At 35.1% G+C, this 23048-nt stretch overlaps 1 protein-coding gene across 1 annotated transcript in view; it reads right to left on the bottom strand.

The window, feature by feature from the left end:
• The window catches only part of Med13 (mediator complex subunit 13), a 97159-nt gene that overhangs the window by 20428 nt on the left and 53683 nt on the right, over positions 1–23048 (bottom strand). Inside the window, exons 11-19 of the mRNA XM_020158889.2 lie at positions 22516–22597; positions 19228–19349; positions 17538–17628; positions 17188–17402; positions 16700–16896; positions 15111–16027; positions 6908–7069; positions 2514–2737; positions 234–423 (exon numbers count right to left, since the gene is read on the bottom strand). Coding sequence (XP_020014478.1) covers positions 234–423; positions 2514–2737; positions 6908–7069; positions 15111–16027; positions 16700–16896; positions 17188–17402; positions 17538–17628; positions 19228–19349; positions 22516–22597 — 2200 coding nt within the window. The remainder of the gene's footprint in view (positions 1–233; positions 424–2513; positions 2738–6907; positions 7070–15110; positions 16028–16699; positions 16897–17187; positions 17403–17537; positions 17629–19227; positions 19350–22515; positions 22598–23048) is intronic.

Below are 23048 nucleotides of genomic sequence, written 5' to 3'. Positions count from 1 at the left end.
CCACCTAATAGGATCAATAAACCTTTTCTGTAAAGGATCAGATAATAAATATTTTTGCAGACTACAGTCTCTGTCGTTACTTAGCTCTATTTTACAGTACAAAAGTCAACAGAAACAATACGTAAATAAATGGAGATGGCTATATTCTAATAAAATTTAATTAAAAAAAATAGCTGGTAAACCAGGCCACACTTTGCTAAAATTGTCTTATACAATAAATGCAAGTTTAATACCTAGATCATATCTGCAGACTTGTGCATAAAGCTTGAGCTTAGAAAATGCTTCATTGTTACCATCAGCTGTCTGAGAAAACCATTCTGCTACCAACTTTTCTGATAGTTTCTTTGATGCAGTAGATCCCACTCTCATGATCCCATCCGTCAAAAGTCGAGAGATAGGTCTATGTTGACCTAATCGACAAGACTACAAATACATATACAGAAAGGAAAATTAGTGAATTATTACACTATTTAGGTATACATTATAAATTAATTATTTAAGCCATTTAAAATAAGCTTATTTGTAATTAACATTTGAGAAGTGTAAAGAACAGAGCCAATGATCCTGAGCTTAGTGAGACCTTGTCTCAATAGCTACAGTGAAAAAGCAGCTAGATATTACTAGCAGCATTAGACCCATTTGTTCTGACTAATGAAAGCTTACAGATGCAGGAATAAGTAAATATAAAAATGTACTTATTGCCAAGAATGGTTTACACACCTGTACTCCTAGCACACAGGAGGCTGAGGCAGGAAGATCACAGTTCATGGCTAGTCTGGGCTACACAGCAAGACAAAACAAACAAAAAAAGCTCCAGGTGAGTGACACCTGCCTGCAGTCCCAGCCACTCAGGAAACTAAGGCAGAAGGAAGGCCTAGGAGTTGAGCCTGGCAACATAGTAAGACCTCACCTCCCAAAAAAAAAAAAACCAAACAAAAAAGTAATCATTTTAGGATGTACATACATCTGTGTCTATACTTTAAAGTATATATCCTTAAGTTAAAACAAAACTAAAATTGGTATATAAATACACTATATATTTGCCAAATCTTCTGCTAATTCTGTGGGTTGCTCAGTTTTAAGAAGCCCAATGTCAAGTAAATTTGCAAAAGAGGATTAAACAAATTTCAATTTCTTTACCATAAAACATTAGAGGTCTTCAAGAACTTAGTATGCATTGTGAATCTCTAAAAGATATAGAATACACAATGTTTCCACAAGTCTATTTAACTACACAACTTTTTGGGGAGAGGATTTTTCAGGACAAATGCTCCAAATAATATTCCTTACAAAATATTTATTTAGTTATAGAAAGACACACTTCACACTGGTGGAGTGGCTCAAGTGGTAGAGCACCTGCCTAGCAAGCGTGAGGCCCTGATTTCAAACCCCAGTACTGCCGGGGGTGGGGGGGGATTGAAGACACACCTAATAGATGCCTTAGTCAACTGCAAAAATTTATAAGTAAATAAAAGCAACACAGTAACAAACTCAGAATGTAAAAGAAATTAAGATAGGCTAGATTTCAAAGTATTTGTGAATAAAGGATGGTACAATTTATTATTAGTGCACCTAGTGACAGATACAGTATGAGAATTACAATGTGAAATAGTCAAGAACTTCCAAACTAAAATACTATGGTGATATCTAGCAGATATTTATTTTACATATCAGGAAAGTGAGACCTAATGTCACTACCTGAGCTCCTGAAGAAACAGGGACATATTTGAAACAGGGATAGAGTTTGGAAGGTGGCACTATGGATTCAACCCAGGGACTTAACACATACTAGGCAAGTGCTCTATCATTTGAGCCACACCTCCAGTACTTTTGTTTGCATTGTTTGTCTGTTTTTGGCAGTTTTGGAGTTTGCTTGCTAAACAGGCACTCTACCACTTGACCAACACCCCAAGCCCTTGTATTCTGTTTTTGAGATAAGTTCTATCTTTGCTCAGGCTGGCCACAAACTCTCAAGTCTCCTGCCTTGATCTCCTTAGTATAGTAGCTGTGATTACAGGTGTACACCACCACATTCAGTTTAGAATTTTCACAAGTATAACTTTTATCCTGGTTATTTAACAATGCTACCTTTTGTTTTAGAAATAGTTACATTATTTTCTCTTTTAACCATTTATTTTGAGACAGCTCTCACTAGTAACCCAGACTGGCTTGGAACTCCCTATGTAATTCAGCTGGTCTCAAACTCAAGATCCTCTTGTCTCAGCTATTCAAGTACATAGATTATAGGCATGCATTACCATGCCCAGTGTAGAGGATATATGTGCCCTCCTATTCTTCCCTCAATATAATGTTTTCCACCATAATCCAAGGGCACACACACCTAACAGATTAGCTCAAACTTGACAGACTACAAATGGCTAGTATGAGAACTAAACATCTTATTTCTCACCATCATCACTGTGGCAACCAGATGAACTTGCCAGTATATTTTATACATAAACATATAAATCATGAAGTAGTTTTAAAAGGTTACGTCTTTTTAAAACACCTACCTCGTATATTGCAGTGAGATCTCTAAAAAAGCTTTTGGCTCCATTTAACAAAGCTTCGTTCTCTGGACATAGTACAACATAGGCTATATCTCTTTGAGATCCATAAGGTTCCAGCATAAGTCTCTCCCAGTAAGGGAGAGCAAATGGAGAAAGCACCAGAAAATCATAATCATAACCCAACAAAAATGTGGGGATTGGCAGTGGTTCCGGAGACTCATCAGTTCCTAAATAAAAAAGATGCATTTTAAGAAAACACTTAAAACCAAGACACATCTTTTATTTAAAATGTCAAAAAATAATGATTAGTAAAATATCATATTAAAGACAAAAATACTAAAGCCAATGACACTTTTCCAGAGCTAGAAATTTCCTAAACAGTCTTTACAAAACATATTTAGTTACCTAACTTAAAATTAAATTTTAAAAAATTAATTTGAATGGAAAAACTTAAGAAAGCATGGAAGTGAGGTTTGTTTTATTTTTAATAAATTTTAACTGGGAAAGGATTTTCAAATCATAAATAAGACCTATGCATTAAAAATTAGTCTGACTATATAAATCTAAAATTTTTGCATGAAAACTACAAACTATGAGCAAAGCCAATGATTAACAACAAATTGAAGAAAATTTTGCAATAAGTATGGCAAACAGTTTTTTTTTTTTTAACCATAGAGAGGAATTTACAAATTATGAGAAAACAGTCAATAAACTTGACTGTACAACACTGTTCAGGAGTCAGCAATACTGTACTACATACTAAAAAACTGATTAAGACGTGGATCTCAGGTTAAGGGTTTTTACCAAAAAAAAGTATTTTTTTTTTTTTTTAGCAAAAGAAAATGACTAACCTTTTAGAAAATGGACCAAGGACATGGAAAAAGATTGCAAAAATAGAAATTAATAACCTTTTATATAAACAAAGATGTCTGATTTCATTAAGAGAAAATGAATTAAAATTAAAAATAGCAAACAATTACAACACTATTTTCAAGGTACTGTTAAATGTTCTTTCCATATACTGTATTAACTGGTTTAATCCTCATAAGAACCACATAAGAGAAATGTTATTAAACTCATTTTCAAGATGAGAAAACAGGAAAGGAAAAGGTAAACAACCTGTCCAAAATCATTAAAGAAGTGGCAGAGCAGGAATTTACACCAAAGAAATCTACTCTCACAGTCTATTACCCATCTCTCAAAACATTTTGACCTTCCTATTCAGCACTCTACTGGTAAAGGTTTGGGGAAAAAAGACCCTTAGCTGGTAGTTTAAATTGGTATTGCAGAGCATAATTTAGCAACATATATTTTTAAATACACACATGCTTTAAGCTGAGGATGTATGCATTACTGAAAAATAGTTGTAATGATAGTGATGGAATCTGTATGTCCATAAATAGAGAGTGGTAAAATATGGTATCAGATATATATAGAGTATCATATATAAAAATGGAACATATGCAGCCATTAAAAAAAAGAAAGAGCCAGCCATGGTGGCTCATGCCTCACTACTCAGGTGGAGATGACGGGATGGCAATTTGAAGTCAGCCCAAGCAAAATGCTCACAAGACCCATCTCAACCAATAAAAAACTGGGTATAGAGGCACACACCTGTTATCCCAGCTATGAAGGAAGCAGAACTATGAGGATTACAGTCTCGGCTGGACTGAGCATAAATGTGAGATTCTTTCTGTTTGAAAAATAACTAAAGCAAAAAGTGTGTGTCAAGGCTGTGGCTCAAGTAGTAGAGTGCCTGTCTAGCAAGCCCAAGGCCCTGAGTTCAAACCCCAGTACTACTATTAAAAACAAAAAAGGAAAAAAAAAAAGAAAAGTCTGTATGAACTGATACACATCATCTCCAAATTCAGGAAGATACAGAAATAAATATCCTGGTTTTTAAAAAAAATAAATAAAAGCTTATACTAAGAAATATTATCATTAATATGCATTTTTCACAGAATATTAATTTATATGATATTTAAATCTTTCAGCCACTAATAAAAGGAAAACACAGGCAAATCTACTTCTGTATATAATGCATTCTGCAACCATGAATAGAACTCAAAGATTTTAATGTTAAGAACTATTATTCTAGGGCTAGAGCATGGCTGAGTGATAGAATGCTTGTATGTGGTAAGGCTCTGGGTTCAATATTCAGCACCCCAAAAAAGAAAATAAAAATAAAAAGAGAGAACTATTATTCCAAATATATTTTATAAGCTCTGATTATACCTCACTGTTCAAAGACAATACCCAACAATAACTCAAATATTCAGAATGGTCTTTTCCATCATAATTGACCATAAATCTAATGTATACTTACTGAAAGCACTCATTGTCACAATAGTTTATTTTCTTTTCTTTGTCTTATCTTTTTTTTTTCCAGTTCTGGGGCTTGAACTCAGGGCCTTCAACTTGAGCCACTCCACCAATCCTATTTTTGTGAAAGGTATTTTCGAGATAGGGTCTTGTGGAACTATTTGCTAGGGCTGGCTTCGAACCACAATCCTCCTGATCTCTGCCTCCTGAGTATCTAGGATTACAGACATGAGCCCCTGCACCTGGCATTTTTTTTTTTTTAAATGAAGATCTTGGTCTTAATATCAGACCCCAAACTCTTAAGTTGATACAAGAAAGAATAGGAAATACTCTGGAGTTAGTAGGTATAGGTAAGAACTTTCTCAATGAAACCCCAGCAGCACAGCAACTAAGAGATAGCATAGATAAATGGGACCTCATAAAACTAAAAAGCTTCTGTTCATCAAAAGAAATGGTCTCTAAACTGAAGAGAACACCCACAGAGTGGGAGAAAATATTTGCCAATTATACATCAGACAAAGGACTGATAACCAGAATATACAGGGAACTTAAAAAACTAAATTCTCCCAAAACTAATGAACCAATAAAGAAATGGGCATGTGAACTAAACAGAACTTTCTCAAAAGAAGAAATTCAAATGGCCAGAAAACATATGAAAAAATGCTCACCATCTCTAGCAATAAAGGAAATGCAAATTAAAACCACACTAAGATTCCACCTCACCCCTGTTAGAATAGCCATCATCAGCAACACCACCAACAACAGGTGTTGGCGAGGATGTGGGGAAAAAGGAACCCTCTTACACTGTTGGTGGGAATGTAGACTAGTACAACCACTATGGAAAAAAATTTGGAGGCTACTTAAAAAGCTGGACATCGATCTACCATTTGATCCAGCAATACCACTCTTGGGGATATACCCAAAAGACTGTTACTCCAGAGGCACCTGCACATCCATGTTTATTGCGGCACTATTCACAATAGCCAAGTTATGGAAACAGCCAAGATGCCCCAGCACAGACATGGATTAAGAAAATGTGGTATCTATACACAATGGAATTCTATGCAGCCATGAAGAAGAACGAAATGTTATCATTCGCTGGTAAATGGATGGAACTGGAGAACATCATTCTGAGTGAGGTTAGCCTGGCCCAAAAGACCAAAAATCGTATGTTCTCCCTCATATGTGGACATTAGATCAAGGGCAAACACAACAAGGGGATTGGACTATGAGCACATGATAAAAGCGAGAGCACACAAGGGAGGGGTGAGGATAGGTAAGACACCTAAAAAACTAGCTAGCATTTGTTGCCCTTAATGCAGAGAAACTAAAGCAGATACCTTAAAGCAACTGAGGCCAATAGGAAAAGGGGAATAGGTACTAGAGAAAAGGTTAGATCAAAAAGAATTAACCTAGAAGGTAACACCCATGCACAGGAAATCAATGTGAGTCAATGCTCTGTATAGCTATCCTTATCTCAACCAGCAAAACCCCTTGTTCCTTCCTATTATTGCTTATACTCTCTCTCCAACAAAATTAGAAATAAGGGCAAAATAGTTTCTGCTGGGTATTGAGGAGGGGGAGTGGGAGGGGGTGGAGTGGGTGGTAAGGGAGGGGGTGGGGGCAGGGGGGAGAAATGAACCAAGCCTTGTATGCACATATGAATAATAAATGAAAAAAAAAAAATGAAGATCTTGGGTCTTTTATCACTAGAATTACCACATCTCCCCACCAGCCTCGACTTGTCATTCAATTTTGTAAAGTAATTTAGGACCAAAGTAATCTTGATTAAAATAATCTTGGAAGTATGACCCTTTCATCACATGATATCTTACTGGAAAGTTTAAAACATAAAAATAGATCTAAGTGAAGCTACTCCTATTGAAGTCATATTAGAGAACCAGAAATACTGAATGTTAGAAATGTTAAAAGAATGTCAAGAACTGGAATTGGATCACATGGCCTTAAGTATATGTCATGAAAATATTTCAGGAAGACTAATATGATCATTCTAGTTGGGCACAGAGCTGAGGGTGATATAAAACCAGTATTACACATCACCATATATTACTTACCATAAGAGCCTCGACCAGCCATTTTATGAAATTGTTGCCAAGTAAGGGGACCTTGGACCCCCCAAGGTCTTACTGTTCTTTTTTTCTGAATAGCATCCTGAAGAACTGGCTGAAGAGACAGGAGCATTCGAAGTATATCCTGAGAGCACTGCATATTCACATCTACAAGCATTTAAAAAAAAAAAAAAAGTAATAACTGCTATTGTGAACACAAAGAAAATTTTGAGATAATAAAATATACATATAGGAAAGTTTAGTTTTTCATTATCAAGTTTAGACATGTGATTGCACAGAAAACTATATGAAGTTCAATAAAAGTGGTTCTTTGGGCTGGGAATGTACATCACATGCTTAGCAGTACAGGAGATGCCAGGTTTAATACCTAGCACCAAAAACAAACTAAAGGTTCTTCCAGATACTTACAACCAACATGACACATTAAAAAGTCACTGTAGTTTATTTCCTTAAAAAAAATTAGTATCAATTAAAAAAACATTTTTTGACAGTACTGGTATTTGAACTCAGGACTTCACGCTTGCAAGGCAGGCACACTATGGCTTGAGCCATGTCTCCAGCCCTTTTTGCTCTGATTATTTTGGATACAAGGTCTTGCTTTCTGCCCAGGCTGGCCTTGACTACAATCATCTCAATCGTGGCCTCCTAAGTAGCTACTAAGATTACAGGCCTAAGCCAATGGTGAGTGGCTTCAAATAAAATTTTATTTTTTGCATTTATTTTGGTTGTTTCTCAAACTTGTAATAGGTGTTTTATCAGAAAGAATTATGTCTCACACTGAAATGGTTTACCAAAAATGTGGTAAGATGATTACATGGAAAAGGATTATAACCAATCCTTATTAATAAGGATTATTATTAATTTGCAAAAAACAGACTAACAATTCTGAAACACAAAGCTGGAGGTATAGCTCAGTAGTAGAACAAGTTGCCTAGCATGCACAAGGTCTGGGTTCAATCCCCAGCACAGCAAATAAAAACAATTCTGAAATAGAGAACAGGTAAACCTGCTCATGCTGTTAAAACTTATCCATAATATTTTATAAACCTACATTTATAGATTATCAAATTATTTTAACTGAATTTCTAACCAACTATCAGAATGGGTATGAAAAGTACTATTTGTAAATATCAAATGGGTTAAAGAACAATTACTGACATGAGTACCGAATAGCTTAGTTGTACCATTAAACCTGTTTGAGCATACTGTTACATTAAATCATTTAATGTTAATTATTACCAATGCCTAATTTCCTACCTGCTTAATTTTCTAACTAGTACACAGTAACAGAACACTTAATAACAATTATGCATATAACAGAATACTATTTAGTCATTAGAAATGGTAACAGAGCTGATATGGATTCATGACTAATACTATGGTAAATGAAAAATAAATAATAAAACTATGAAATATACACATTAGATATATTTGTGCATTCATACATGAATATTCACATTAAAAAGTTTTAAAAATTATCATTGACTAACTGTTTATCATAATTACATAGGAACTTTTTAAGAATACGTATGTAATCCTCAACCCCAAGAAATTCTTACCTGGTAAAGCTCAGGAATTTGTATTTTGATTCTAAGTGTAATTCTCATAATCTCATTCTTTAAAAAAACAATTAGTGAAGACCTACAATGGGCCAAAGACTATATTGCTTGCTGAGAATACTATGTGAAAAAATTCTTATTTATGTATTCAGGGAACTAATAAGCTTGGGGGAGGAAGACTGACAAAAAAGATTTATTATATGTAATTATAATTAATTATAAGTGCTAAGGAAGAAAAATAAATATGTATACTAAGATGTAGATGAACAGCAATAGTTAAAAAAAATATGATTTTTTACAGTGATCATGGCGGTAACACATATAAATCAGAATTGAGAATCCATAAATCATACTTGGTATTTATAGATCAATTAATTTTTGACAAATTAATGGGAAAAGATGATCTTTTTAACAGATTGTATCAGACAAATGGTCATCCACATGTACAACCATGAAGTTGAATCCCTTCTACACACTATATACAAAAGATTAATTCAGAAGGGCTCATAAACATAAATATAAGTTAAAATTATAAGGCTCTGGAAAAAAAATAGGAGTAAATTTTCATGAACTTAGGCTAGATAAAGCCTTTTTAGACATGACACCAAAAAGCACAAACAACAAAAGAAAAATGAATAAGACTACTAGATTTTATTGAAATTAAAAACATGCTTCAAAGGATACAGGCTCACGTCTGTAATGTTAAGTTACTCAAGAGGCAGAGATCAGGAGGCTCAAAGCCAGCCTGGGCAAACAGTTCTCAAGACCCTATCAGGAAAACCCCAACACAAAAAAGGGCTGGTGGACTGGCTCAAGTGGTCATGGAATTGACCAAAAAATAGAAAACTACAGAGACAGAATCTAGCAAACTAATGGTTGCCTACAGGTGGGAAGAAGAGGTGGAGGGAAAAATGGAGTTAACTGCTAATGGGTGGTGTAGAGTTTATTTTGGGATTTATGAAAATGTTCCAAAATTGATTGTGGCAATGGTAACAATAACTCAGTAAATACTAAAACCACTTGAGTATATATTATTTTAAATGAATAAATGATATGATCTCTTAATAACTCTTTTAAAAAGTAATTGAGGTGGTATGATGGCAAGAACGGACAGAAATAAGGGCAATATTTACTTCTACCTTTCTGTATTGTCTTGATTCTTAAAAGCTTTTAGAACAAAGCTTTTTCTGTCTTGACAAAAATATAAGCTGCTATTAAAATAAACAAACTATGGCTGGTGGAGTGGCTTAAGTGATAGTGAGCCTGCCTAGTAAGTGGGAGGCCCTGAGTTCAAACTACTGAAATGCTTAAAAATATATATATATATATATACAAACTATACTTTATAGACTTAATTTTTCCAGTACTACGGATTGAACCCAGAGCCTTGTGCATGCAAGAGAAATACTCTTATCACTAAGCTACATCAGCAGCCCATTTTTGTAGAATTTAAATTCATCCAAATAAATAATTCAATGCCTTGATCACCTACTACATGCAAGGCACTAGTGTAGGTGTTGGAATATAGACAAAAAACTTTGCCTTCACACAGAACTTACAAGAGGTGTACTTAATGAGGTAAGAGACAACAATAAAGCAATAAATTATACAGTGGGAAAAGGTAACAAAATACTGGAAAAAAGGATGGAGAACATGGAGACGGGTTTGAAATTTTATACTGAGAAGATGCCAACTGACAAGATTTAAAGGAGACAAGAAAGTTACTGGAGTACATATTTGGGGGAAGTGTGCAAGGCAGATGAAACAATGTGGCAGATTGTAAGGCAAGAGCTTGATTATATTTCACAACATTTCTATAATTTGATCAAAGCATTTCAATATTGCACATTTATGTTTTCTAGCATGTTTTTATGTTGAAATGTTCAAATCAAGATATAAAAATACACAAAATATAAATATATACCAAGTACAGCTCAACATTTTCTATTATTTGGTAAATAGCTTGGTTATTATAAACAAACAATAATAATGATATTAAAAAAAAGAGTTACCACTAATTCTACTGCTTCTGCTGTCATTACTAATATGAGTTCTTATTATTTCCCAGGTACCGCTGTTTTGTTTTTAATTAGTTAAGTGATTTGCTTGTGGTACTAAGGGCTGAATTCAGGGCTTCATGCTTGTTAGGCAGGCACTCTACCACTTGAACCACACTCAGACCTTTTTTTTTTTTTGAGACAAGGTGTTATATTATCTTGTCTAATCCTGACCTTCTAGGCACAAATGACCTTCTGGCCTTAATCTCCTGGCAAACTGGGACTACAGGTGCTCTCTGATATTTACCCATTAATTCATCTGATCCTCTCAACATCCTGTGAGAATATTGATTCTATTTTAAGAAACAGAAGCAGACAGGTTAAAGACTTGCCCAAGATCACAGGTAGCATACAGTGATGGAGTCACATTTCAAACCCCACAGAGTCTGACTCCATAGGGTATTTCTTAACTACCGTAAGTGGCTTAAAATAATCTTCATCTTTTTTGCTTTTTTTGAACACCTATGACACTTACTTGTATCTTTTCCTTCTATATCCTTTCTTTCTTTTTACTTAAGGAAGTTTCACTATGTTGCCCAGGCACACCCCAAACTCCTGGGCTCAAGGGATCCTCTAGCCTCAGCTTTCTAAGAGCAGGACTATAGGCATATTCTATCATACCTAGCCCCTTTCCTTTTCTTAATTTGGTCCTTGAGTATAATGAATTGAATGAGTCTTGGTATTATGTCACATATAAAGATTAATCACTGGCCTGTGCATTACCCTCTTATTTTACAAAGTTCCTTTAATAAATATATGTAAAAATAGTAACAATATAAAGAACAACTATGCTCTCACTGATCAAGAATTAGAATATTACCAAAAACAGTCTCATTATTAAGTGCTTACCCTATTCTAACCCTTGGTCATTTTTGAACACATGCAAGATTTCAAGAATTAACCAATATCCTGAACTTTATATGTACATATACAACATATTTAGTTTTCTCTTTTAGAACTTTACTAAAGGTAATACTTTAAAAATATCTTACTGTATATAATCTTCTGAGACTTATTCCCTCTTCACCCCCAAAACAATATTACTATGATTCATCTATTTGTTAAATATAACTTTATTCATTTTCAGAATAAAATATTCCATCTGGCCTATCGTAATTATTCATTCTCTTACCAATGGGCATTTGGGTCACTTTTACTTCTTTCTTTACAGTTTCAGTTCCCCTCATAGTCAGTAAGCAGTTTATTTATTTTTTGGCAGTACTGGGGTTTGAACTGAGGGCCTCACACTTCCAAGGCAGGTGCTCTATCACTTGAGCCATCTGCAAGCCCAGCAATTTAAAGGTAGAACACCTTCAAAGTTCCCCAAAATACCAAGCCCACTTTTTTACATGTGTCTAAAGGTGACTGAATTAGCAAGTGACACAAGGACAGAATAAAAGCCTCTATGTTTATATGGATTAACTCAGGAAATCTTAACCTCAAAAGTCAAATACTAGTTTTAATCCATTCATACAGATGAAGAAATCAAGATGTTAAGTGAACTTTTCTAAGTCTGTAATGCTAGTGAGTGGCAGAGCTGAATCCGAGTCTCAAAGTATGATTTGGAAGTTACTGGTAGGGGTGTGATAATCTGCATTTCTATTAAGTTCCCAGGTGAAGTCTGAAGCTGCTAGTAAGGGAACTCTCCCATTATGCAACAATAGCTCCCCTCATCCTCAACTACAAAAGGAATCAGGAAAATTTTCACTTCCTCCCTCCTGTCCAAAAAAAGAAAGTATGCCTTTTCTTCTTGTTACAATGGACATGTTCCTATCTAAGGGTCCACCTATCCCCTCTACTTGTGTAATGGATTCTATCACCTCCCACTTATTTGATGACTGTTCCTATACTCTTCTCTCTGGCATTAGTATTTCCTTCCTATGGAGGAAGGTGGAGATAGAGAAAGGGGAGATGTTAGCCAAAGTGTACAAAGTTCTAGTTAGGTAGAGATCTACTATACAGCACAGTGAACAGTTAATAATTATTCTATAATACAAAATTCCTGAAAGAGACTTTAAATTTTCTCACTACACACAAAAAAATAATGTGAGATAAGCTAGTTAGAGCTTGATTTAATCTTTCTACAATGCATTCAAAATATGTAAAATTATTACTTGTTAGTTTAAAACTTTCCTCTAAACAGGCTCATTCTCAATGTACCTTTAAAAAACAAACAACTACAACCAGGTGCCAATGGCTCACACCTGTAATCCTAGCTACTTGAGAGGCTAAAATCAAGAGGATTATGTTCAAGGCCAGCCCATACAAACAGTTTGTGAGATCCCATCTCCAAAATATACAGAGGAAAATGGACTAGAGGTATGGCTCAAGCAGTAGAGTGCCTGCTTCACAAGTGTGAGGATCTGAGTTGAAACCCCAGTACCATGGAAAAAAGAAAAAAAGAAAGAAACAGAAACAACTCTCTATTAACCCTACCATCTGTTTTCTCTGCTATTCATATAACAAAAGTCCCCAAAAGTTTAAATTAGTCACCCTATTTCCTCCAAAGGCTATTCTCATCTGGTTGGCTAAAACTGCTTATCAAGGTTATCACCAACCACCATGTGGTCAGTCACATCCAATGGTTCTGTTAAACTTTTTTACCTTGATGTGTCACAGTATTTGATACAGATAATCACTCTCTTCTTCAAATATTTTCCATACTTAGTATGGGTTCTCTTGACTTTTCCCCTGCCTCCTCCTCAGTTTCCTCATCTGGACTCTCCTCTGCCATACCTCCAAATGTCAGCTGCCTCTTTGAGCTGCTCTATCTACAGTTGTTCTATAGGTTACTACATCCAGCTCCATAGCCTTTAATACCAATAACTACCATACAAAAAAAAAGTTTTATTTCTACATCCAGTCACTCCTCTGAATGTGAAACTCTTATCTCCAAATGTGTATTCGGCTTCCTCCCCCAGTGTTTCCTCTGTGGTTAGCCCTGCCATTCATCTAGTCACCAAGCTATGTTTGATGCCTTATGTAATTTCCATGCATCAGCGAATCCTATAGGTTCTACTCCAAACATACCTGGACTCTATCATTTATACCTCTATCGCTTCCAATCCTTTTTTTTTTTTTTTTGTCTCCAATATGGGGTTTAAACTCAGGACCTCACGCCTGCCAGGCAGGCAGCTCTTCCACGTGAGCTGTGTTGCATATTTTTGAGATAGGATCTTGTGAATTATTTGCCTATACTGACCCCAAACCATGATCCTTCTGATCTCTGCCTTCTGAATAGCTAAGATTATAGGCATGAGCAACCAGTGCCTGGCATATTGCTCCAATCTTGTCCAAGCTATCATTTTCTTTTACTTCCACTATTCCAACTAATTAACCTGCTTCCACTCTCACCTGTATGACCTCCTACCCCCAAACTATTTTCTACATAATTGCCAGTGATCTTTTCAGAAAAAGGATCATACTACTTCTTTACTAAAAACTGCTCAATAGCTTCCCATTACATATAGACTACAAAGGCACTGCGTGATCTATAAAACCCTACATGATTTTGGTTCTTGAACACCTCTTAAGGCTTCATCTGATACCAGTTTGCCCATCATCAAATGCATTCCAGCAACAGTAGCCTCTTATGTTCCTTAAACACATCAAACAAACTACTCCCTCAAGATCTCTGCACACTGCATTGCTTGTAACACTCTTCCCTCAGTTAACCACATAGCTCACACTTTCCCACTTACCAGGGGTTTGCCTAAATGTTCCACTGCAGTAATAGTTCTCTGACCAAAAATCTAAACCAGCACATGATTTTTTTTCTACCTTTTGCCCTGCTTTTTCTTAAAAGTGCTTCTCAGTATCTGATGTCACACAATTAATTATGGTTTTGTTTAATGACTGTCTCTTCCACTAATTAACAGGCTCAAAAAGGAAGGAAATAGGTCAACTTTGTTCAACAGTAAATCTAGAACAATACCAAGCACATACAAGGTGTTCAATAAATAGTGACAGGCCTAGGGACATAGCTCAGTGGTGATGCCCTTGACTAGCATGTGTAAAGCCTAGGTTCAATCCCCAGCAACACACACACACACACACACACCACACACAAGCCCACACAATTATTGAATACAACAGACAACCAGCAATTTTTTACCAATTAATATGGGAAGTACCTTTTACATTTCTATATAAGTACATAATTACTAATACACAATAAAAGTACTTTTATCGCTGAAAATAAAAAGCTATGAAATCTGCTTCAAAAATGTCATCCTTATCATGAGACCCTGAGTCCAAACCCCAGAACTGCCAAAAAATAAATAAAAATTTTAAATCTAATAAAAATGGCATACTTAAAAAGAGATTTTAAGTCCAAGTTTAAGTGTCCCTATTAGCTGTGCAGAAGCTGCCTTTGATAGTTTTCTCGAAGAAAAGTGAAAGGTATGGACTGGTGGAGCATGTCAAGTGACAGAGAGCCTGCCTAGCAAGCATGAGGCCCTGAGTTCAAATTCAAGTACTGCCAAAAAAAGAAAAAAAAGGAAAAGTGAAAATTCATTCAACTTAAGGAAAATAAGCAAACACACACAAAACCTATTTCATTAGCATCCTTACCATTTCGTTTGGACCAAGGGTGTAAGCATGAACTTTTTACAAGTGCTTCATCTACTTTTCCTCCTGACATATTATCCATGAATTGGCGCCCATGTTCTAATGCAAGGTAGCAGTCATTGCAACAGTCCCGCTCTTCCACACGTACCCAATTGCTAATTACACCAATTTTGGGAAAAGGATCTTGGTCTGCTGCTCCAAAGGGTGAAAATAAATTAGTGCACTGATCTTGTAGCAATAATATTAACTCATCAGGCAATTTTTCAGATTCCTTTAGGCCTCCATTAACATGTTCAGCAGAGGTAGCCCTGAGAGCTTCAAAACGTTTTTCTGCTTCTTTGCCACAGTCTGTGTTTCGTCCTATGATATCTAGTTCATCTTCGAGAAATAATCCTGAATTGTTTCCAAATTTTCTGTTCATGACAGCACTGAAGCCACAAGTACACCTGTACTGTGCTTCCTGTGTTGGATCTGGAATGTAAACTCCAACATCGGCACCCTTGATATTCATGTTGCAGACACAGATACAGCAACTATCAAAGTTACAATCTTTAAATAAATTCATAACCGATTCTGAAAGAATGAGATTTACATAAAGACTGTGTGCTTCAGGGATAGAAGGGACAGTTGCAGGTTCGACAGAATTAAGGGGTCTGCATGTAGATGGGGTAGAAGCTGGTGAGTACAAGTCTGAATTTTCATATTTGACTGAGCCTTGAGCACTAGCAGGTCCACCAGCTCCACGAGGAGTCCTTGGAGTCCTTGGAGTCCTTGGAGTTGGAAACCTAGGGGTGGATGGAGAAGGAAGAATTCCTGCTCCACTGTTACTAGGAGGCGCGCTGCTAGGAGGCATCCCAAAAGAAGTATGGGTTTGAGGTGTATAAGCAGGGCCATATTCTTGATCCATATTACTTCCATCACTATGGTCAACCAGGGTAAAACAGAAAATCAAATACAAACATAAAGGAACACATTAGTAATATGAAACACAAATTAAAATATCCCACATGCTTTCCAATGTGACAGCGAAAATTGTGATAGAATTAATGCAAAATTCAAGTATAATTAAGACTTGTATCTGGTTAGTATGTACACTCTGGTATTGTTGTAGAGACTTAATATCAACCAACTAGGTCCAAAATTATAAATAAAATCTGTCTACATTTATTTATACCTAGACAACCACCTTTACTAGCTATAACTTCTAATATTTAGAAATACATATATATTTCATTAAACCTAATATGCCACTGATTGTAAAAAAAATCTGATTTTAGAAATGTTCATGTGTAAAAATGACAATAGTAATTTAAAATGCTACCAACTCAGAGATGTTAAAATGTGAAAAATGTAGGAAATATGACAAATGTACAACAAAGAATGTTTTAGAACTATAGAACAAAAGATGCTTCTGTAAGCAAATAATCAAAGAGTAATGGTGTTTTCTAGTAGTTTATCTATTATTAACATTATAACCAAGTAGAAAACAATGTTCAGAATTCTTAAAACCAATATTCTTTTTCTAGCACACCAGGTACTTCTATGAAAAAAAATTCAATTTATATGAAATATTATAACAACATAAACCATACCCCTCTTTGATGAATGGCATGGAAGGTCCTGAAGGAAGCAATTCTAATTTTCCAACAGTCCAACTCTGACGATAAACACACTCTTCAGGCAATTTGATAGGAGGCAGACATTGGCTTGGTAGAGTTTTTAGAGGTGCAAACATGGAACATCCCACTAGAACTTGACAATTTTCAGGCTTATACACATAAGAAAAATCCTACAATTTAAAAAAAGTGGCCTTTTAATATATCATCTTCCAGAGACAAAAACAAAAAAACCAAACTGACTCTGTCCTGTTTTTCCATTCTTTAAACAAAAGAAAATGTAAATTATTATTCTATTCTATTCTTAAATGCATTCTTAATACTGTCACCATAATTCAGTCCTAAAATGTGTTAGCTACAAAAGTAGAAATCAACTATGAAAGGGTTTTTGAATATAGAAACAAACTAATTCCATAAGAAAATACAGGAAGCAAATTATTTTTCTAGAAAAATAAAATACTTACTTTAATTTCAGAAGGTTTTGGGCTACAGAATCCCTCATCAACCTCAATTTTGAACTGTGCTCCTATACTAGAACTATTTCCTTCTAGAACAGTTCCTCCAGGTGTTGTATCCATACTACCATATTCTTTATTATTCATATTCATTGGGGAAAATCCCATAATATGTTGTTCCAATGATGGTGGTGTAGGATACATCTTATGAAGATCTGCAGTGCCTATATTTAATAAAACACACATTTTAACATAAGACTAAAAAGAGGCGAATCTGTGTTTAAAACAAAGGGAGTAGGGAACTTTGTTGAGATTACAAGTTTGCAAATTTATCTGAAGCACAGATTTGGGAAGCTTACTTATGCAAGATAAAGGATCCAAATTTCCCGTCTTTGATTCTTTGCAGCTGGCTTTATCATCTGATCCATTCGCTGACTTTTTAGATCCGGGCTATTTAAAAAAAGCACATATTTATCTGAAATCCAAGGTGATCTCAAAGTAGTAACCATTCAGATGTATCTTAAAAGTAAAGCTCATTCATGAAAAGTAGTACTTTGAATCTGTGACACAGCCAAATACATACTAAATATGGTGTAACAATACAACTTTATCTTAGCCAACCACTGAATAGTTATTTGACAAGCCTCCCAATTAACAGAGAAAAAGGTTCCACAAAGAAAATGACCAATACATATACATTCAAAACACAAAAAAAAAGCAACAACCAAAAATTTAAAACCTATTTAAAAAAAAAAAAAGATTTGTAAATTAACACGCTGTACATACTTCTTAGCAAAAGATACTCATAAAGTATTTGTCCCCCATCTGAATTCTTATTTATACATTTACCTTGTTTTAGTACTCTCCTTACCCCTGCAATATACTGTAACAGGTAAAACTAAGAAAAGACCTCATAACAAAGCCATAAGGTCCCTAACTGAAATAAATTTCAATATGCTGAAAAAACCAAGCTTTAGTATCTACAATCTAACACGATTATTTGTAGAGCAGACATTTGTTCCATGTCTTCTGTCATACACTTAGTGATACAAATGTAGACCATGCTCTGAATATTATCTTTTTAGCTTAGAGGAGCCACAACTGATAAATGAATGGTAGCAGAAAGAACTGTCTATATGTATCAAAGTACTCAAGGATATTTTCAGTTAGTGAACAGTGCTCAAACATATGGTATATTAGAAGATATAGAAGTTTATGTATACCTGTATCTGCTATACCTATATTTATACACACATGTACACATTCTGACAGGATTAACAGCATATATTTTATAGGACAACAAAGACCAAATGTGCCATAGTTTCCAAGATACTTTTATGTAGATGAAAAGAGAATTTCCTTATGATAACACTACGCCCAGTTCCTTAATTTGCCAGACTTAACACTCTAGGGAATCTCATTTTAAGCTTTACTTTATCTTTATCTTTCGCTGGAAAAAGGTATGAAAGATTAAATATTTTTTTTCTTCCTCTTTCATTTGTTATGCTATGTATCTGTCTTATAGTAAAAGATGTGATGCCAAACAAATTCAGAAGAACTGGTATTTCTTAATAAACTTTGTAATTTTAATGTTAATCACTTCTGTATTTTCTAGATAAATGAGTTCCAGAGGCACTTCTCGAACTATCAGATTGAAGCACAGGAAAATTATTCTGCTTCCTAAGGACTGCAGAAAAAAAAATATGTGGCAGAGTTCAAATCAAAATTCATCATGTGTACTTCAAGCATCCAAGAAAAGGGGTAAAAAGCCACCTCAAAGTTTATAGGATGGGTTAGGGGCATTAGCTCAACTGGTAGTCCTGGATTCAATCCTCACTACCAAGAAAAAAAAAAGGTTATAGACTATGTCAAAACAACTCAAACATTAGATTAAAACAAAAGAAACAAATTGGTATTTTACTATAAAATACCTCCTAATGTTCAGATCTAAAACATAGTATTCAAGTCAAAAATCATTTCCAAAAGATAAAGAATTTATATAAAATCAAGGAAAACAAATTTAATCTTAAACTTTAATAGGATACTCACTGTCAGTTCATCTTCATCAGAATTGAAGAGATTATCAAGGTCAGTATAAGAGACAGCCAGGTCTGAGTCATAAATCAAACTGGTTGATGGAGGACGGGCATGACTAGTAGGGCGCGGAGCATCTAACATGTCAGTCAGAAAAATAAAATTAAAATCTCAACTATTAGGCATGATGGTACACATCTGTAATCCCAGCATTCAACTACTGGCCAAATAAATACTCTTCTACTTATTAAACTAGATATACAACCTTAAGTTTGTAAGAAGGTCCTACAACAAGAAAATGCTTATAATTTCTTGTTTAAAATCTAAATATTTTTTCTCTTAGAAATAAAGTTGCAAATAAATGATAGTGCCTTCCCCAGGAAGTTCCAAAGACTTATGTAATCTACAACACAGCTAAGTACTCTACATGAGTATATAAAAATATCGATGCTATTCAGACAACAGAATTAAAATACACATATTTTTCTTTCTTTCTTTCTTTCCTTTTTGTTCTTTGAAACAGGGTCTTGCTATATACACCAGACTAGCCATGAACTTGCAGCACCCCTCCAGCTTCTGCCTCCAGAAACAGGAATCACAGATGTGAATCATCACACCCAGCACACGTTATTTTTCATTTTTAAACAGGTGAATTTTATTCTATGTAAACTGTATCTTAATAAAGATGTTTTAAATGGGAAGTTATTCAATGGATTTACAGTGACATAAGATGAATAAACTCTAGATATCTATGGTCCAACACAGTACCTACCTATACATAACAATGTAGTATTATACTTAAAAATTTATTGAGGGGAATTTCATGTTGTGTTCTTTTTCTTTCTTTTACTTTTTCTCTCTTTTATTCTATTTCTGTGTATCTGTTTAGTAGCGACTAGGAAGAGTTGGTGGATGGGGAACAGATAATGAGTACCAAAACAGAGTTAGATCAAAAGAGTAGGTTCTAGTGTTTATAGCCAGTAGGGTGACTATAATTCATAATAAACTATTACATATTTTGTGAAAAACTAGAATAGAGGAACTTGAAGGTTCCAAACATAATGAAATGATAAGGAGATGGAAATACTAATTACCCTGATTTGATCAGTATATGTGATATGCATGTGTTGAAACATACTGTCCCTCATAGATACGTACAATTTTTAAAAAAAGCACACACAAGTTGGGCACCAGTGGCTTACACTTGTAATCCTAGCTATTCAGGAGGCAAAGATAAAGAGCATCGAGATTCAAAGCCACCTCAGGCAAACAGTTCTGCAAGACCCTATCTCTAAAAAACCCTTCACAAAAAAGGGCTGGTAGAGTGGTTCAAGATGTGGACCCTGAATTCGAACTCCAGAAGCACACGCGCACGCACGTGCGCGCGCACACACACACACACACACACAAAACCCCATCTTGTTTAATTAAATCCTCTTTTGAGTAGATCTTCAAATCAAGTAGTATGATAACACTGTCATGCTGGAGGCATGGCTCAAACACTAGAGCATCTGCTTTGCAAGAGCAAGCCCTGAGTTCAAATCCCAGTCCCACAAAAAACAAACAGCAACAACAACAAAAAAAAAGCACTAGCTTCCTTCTTTTGTTTTATTTTTGGTTTTTGTGGAACTGAGGACTGAACTCAGGGAGATATGTTTGCAAAGGCCCTCTACCATCTAAGCCTCACCCCCATGCCTGTTTTGGTTTTTTCTGAGGCAGGGTCTTGCTATGTTGCCCAGGCTGGCCTGGAGCTCTCCAATCTCCTGCCTCAGCTTCACCAGTGCTGGGGTTAGAGATGTGCACCACAATCCTTGGCTCCAATTTTGTTCTATTTGCTCAAGATTGCTTTGGCTACTTGGGTTCTTTTGTGCTTCAACAGGAAATTTAGGATTTTTTTCTATTTCTGTAAAAAATGTCATTAGAATTGTGGTTAAAACTGTAGTAAATCTGCAGATTCCTAAGGTAAAAAATCCAAATTGTTAGCAACTTAGACCCATCAACCACCAAATTTACTTCATGAAAGATGGTGTGCTCCTTGTTCACATATACTTTTTTCTTATTCTTGTTTTTGGTCACCCAGGAATTGACATTCTTGTCAAGTAATTAAATCTTTGTCTCAACACACACCAAAAGTTAACTTCCTTTGACCTTATCAAAAGTTTAATAAGGCCAGGGTGCTAGTGGCTCATGGCTATAATCCTACCTACTTGGGAGGCTAAGATCGAGAGGATCACAGTATGAGGCCAGCCTGGGCAAACAGTTCAAGAGACCCTATCTCCAACATAACCAGAGCAAAATGGACTGGAGCTGTGGCTCAAAAGATAGGGAGCCTGCTTTGCAAGCACGAAGCCTTGAGTTCAAAACCCAAGTCCAACCAAAAAAAAAAAAAAAAAAAAAAGGTTTAACTAGTATACATTATAGTGACTAAAGTTAGTAATTTTTTTGCACTGATAATTGCTAAGAAAATAGATTTTAAGTGTTCTTGTTACAAAAAAGACACCTTTGTGAAGTAACACATGTTAAATAGCTTGATCTAGCCATTTCGTAATGTATACATACATCAAATTGTAAACTATGAATATATGTAATTTTGACTTGACAATTAAAAAACATATTTAAACTTCAATGGATTTTCTAAGTCAAGTATTACACAGAGTCTCTACTCCATTCACAAGAAGCTCAAGTCAGATACTTTCAAGGCAGAATCTGGACCACTGTATTTCTAATGCCCAGGACACGTAACAGGTGCTCAATAAAAATCTATTGAATAAATGGCCTCAGAAACAATACTGGTGTACATAGGAAGAAAAAGACAAAAAGAAATTTCAGAAAGCGTAATTTGAAAATCAAGTTCTAAAGAAGTAGGTGTAGTAGCACACATTCATAATCCAGCACATAGGAGGCTCTAGTAGGAAGATCACTTGAGCTCAGGTGTTCAAGACCAGCCTGGGTAATATAACAAGATCCCAGGTCAAAGAACAAACAACAGGACAAAACAAAATCCCAAAAAATTGAATTTTTTTTTCATCCAACAGGTCATTAGTGATGATCATATCCAATCTACTCATTTCAAAATGAGATGCTATTTTTATTTGTAAAAAAGTATAAAAAGTTCCAACAATTTAAAATGAAATTTCTGTCATTTTAACTTGCTTCTACTGATAATAGACAATACATCTATCCACCCATCCTATGAAACGTATGAATTAGGCAAAAAGGAGTAGTAAAAGGCCAACATTATCAGATCAGTTTGTGTAACAATCCCGGAATGCATTAATTTTGATTAGGAAATAAAAGTTTTACCTTGCTTAACAGAGGGACTAAATAACGACATAGCATCTTCTTCATGAGATAACACTGTAACACTAGATGTTCCATCTTCTACCTACAAGCAATATTATATATTAGGCTAAAATATATAATTTACCAACAACAGAATCTACCAATTCCTAAGATCTTGTGTTAAACATTTGCCTAAATGCTCATATACATTGTCACTAATTATTGTTGTTTTTTGCCTCACGCTTGCCTGGCAAGTGCTCTACCACTTTACCACTTCACCAGTCCATCACTAATTCTTATAGTTTGCAAATAGGTAGTATGTTCATCCTACAGACAAAAAAGAAAATAGAGTCTGAAGAATCTGCCCCATGAATCATGGCTGGTAAGAGCTGAAACAATTTCAGTTTGTGTCTGCTGCAGCCTTACCAGGTACTGATGGTTTCATATTTGTAAAAGGACAAAATTACATACTTGGCATATGGTAGAGCTAAGAAAAACTTTGCAAAATTAGTTTTCTGTACTAAACATTACTGAACCTTTTTTTCATAATTTTA

Source organism: Castor canadensis, chromosome 11 (genome assembly GCF_047511655.1).
Source record: "Castor canadensis chromosome 11, mCasCan1.hap1v2, whole genome shotgun sequence".
Taxonomy (NCBI): domain Eukaryota; kingdom Metazoa; phylum Chordata; class Mammalia; order Rodentia; family Castoridae; genus Castor; species Castor canadensis.
Note: the sequence above shows the minus strand (reverse complement) of the source record. Positions and strands in the feature narration are given on the sequence as shown.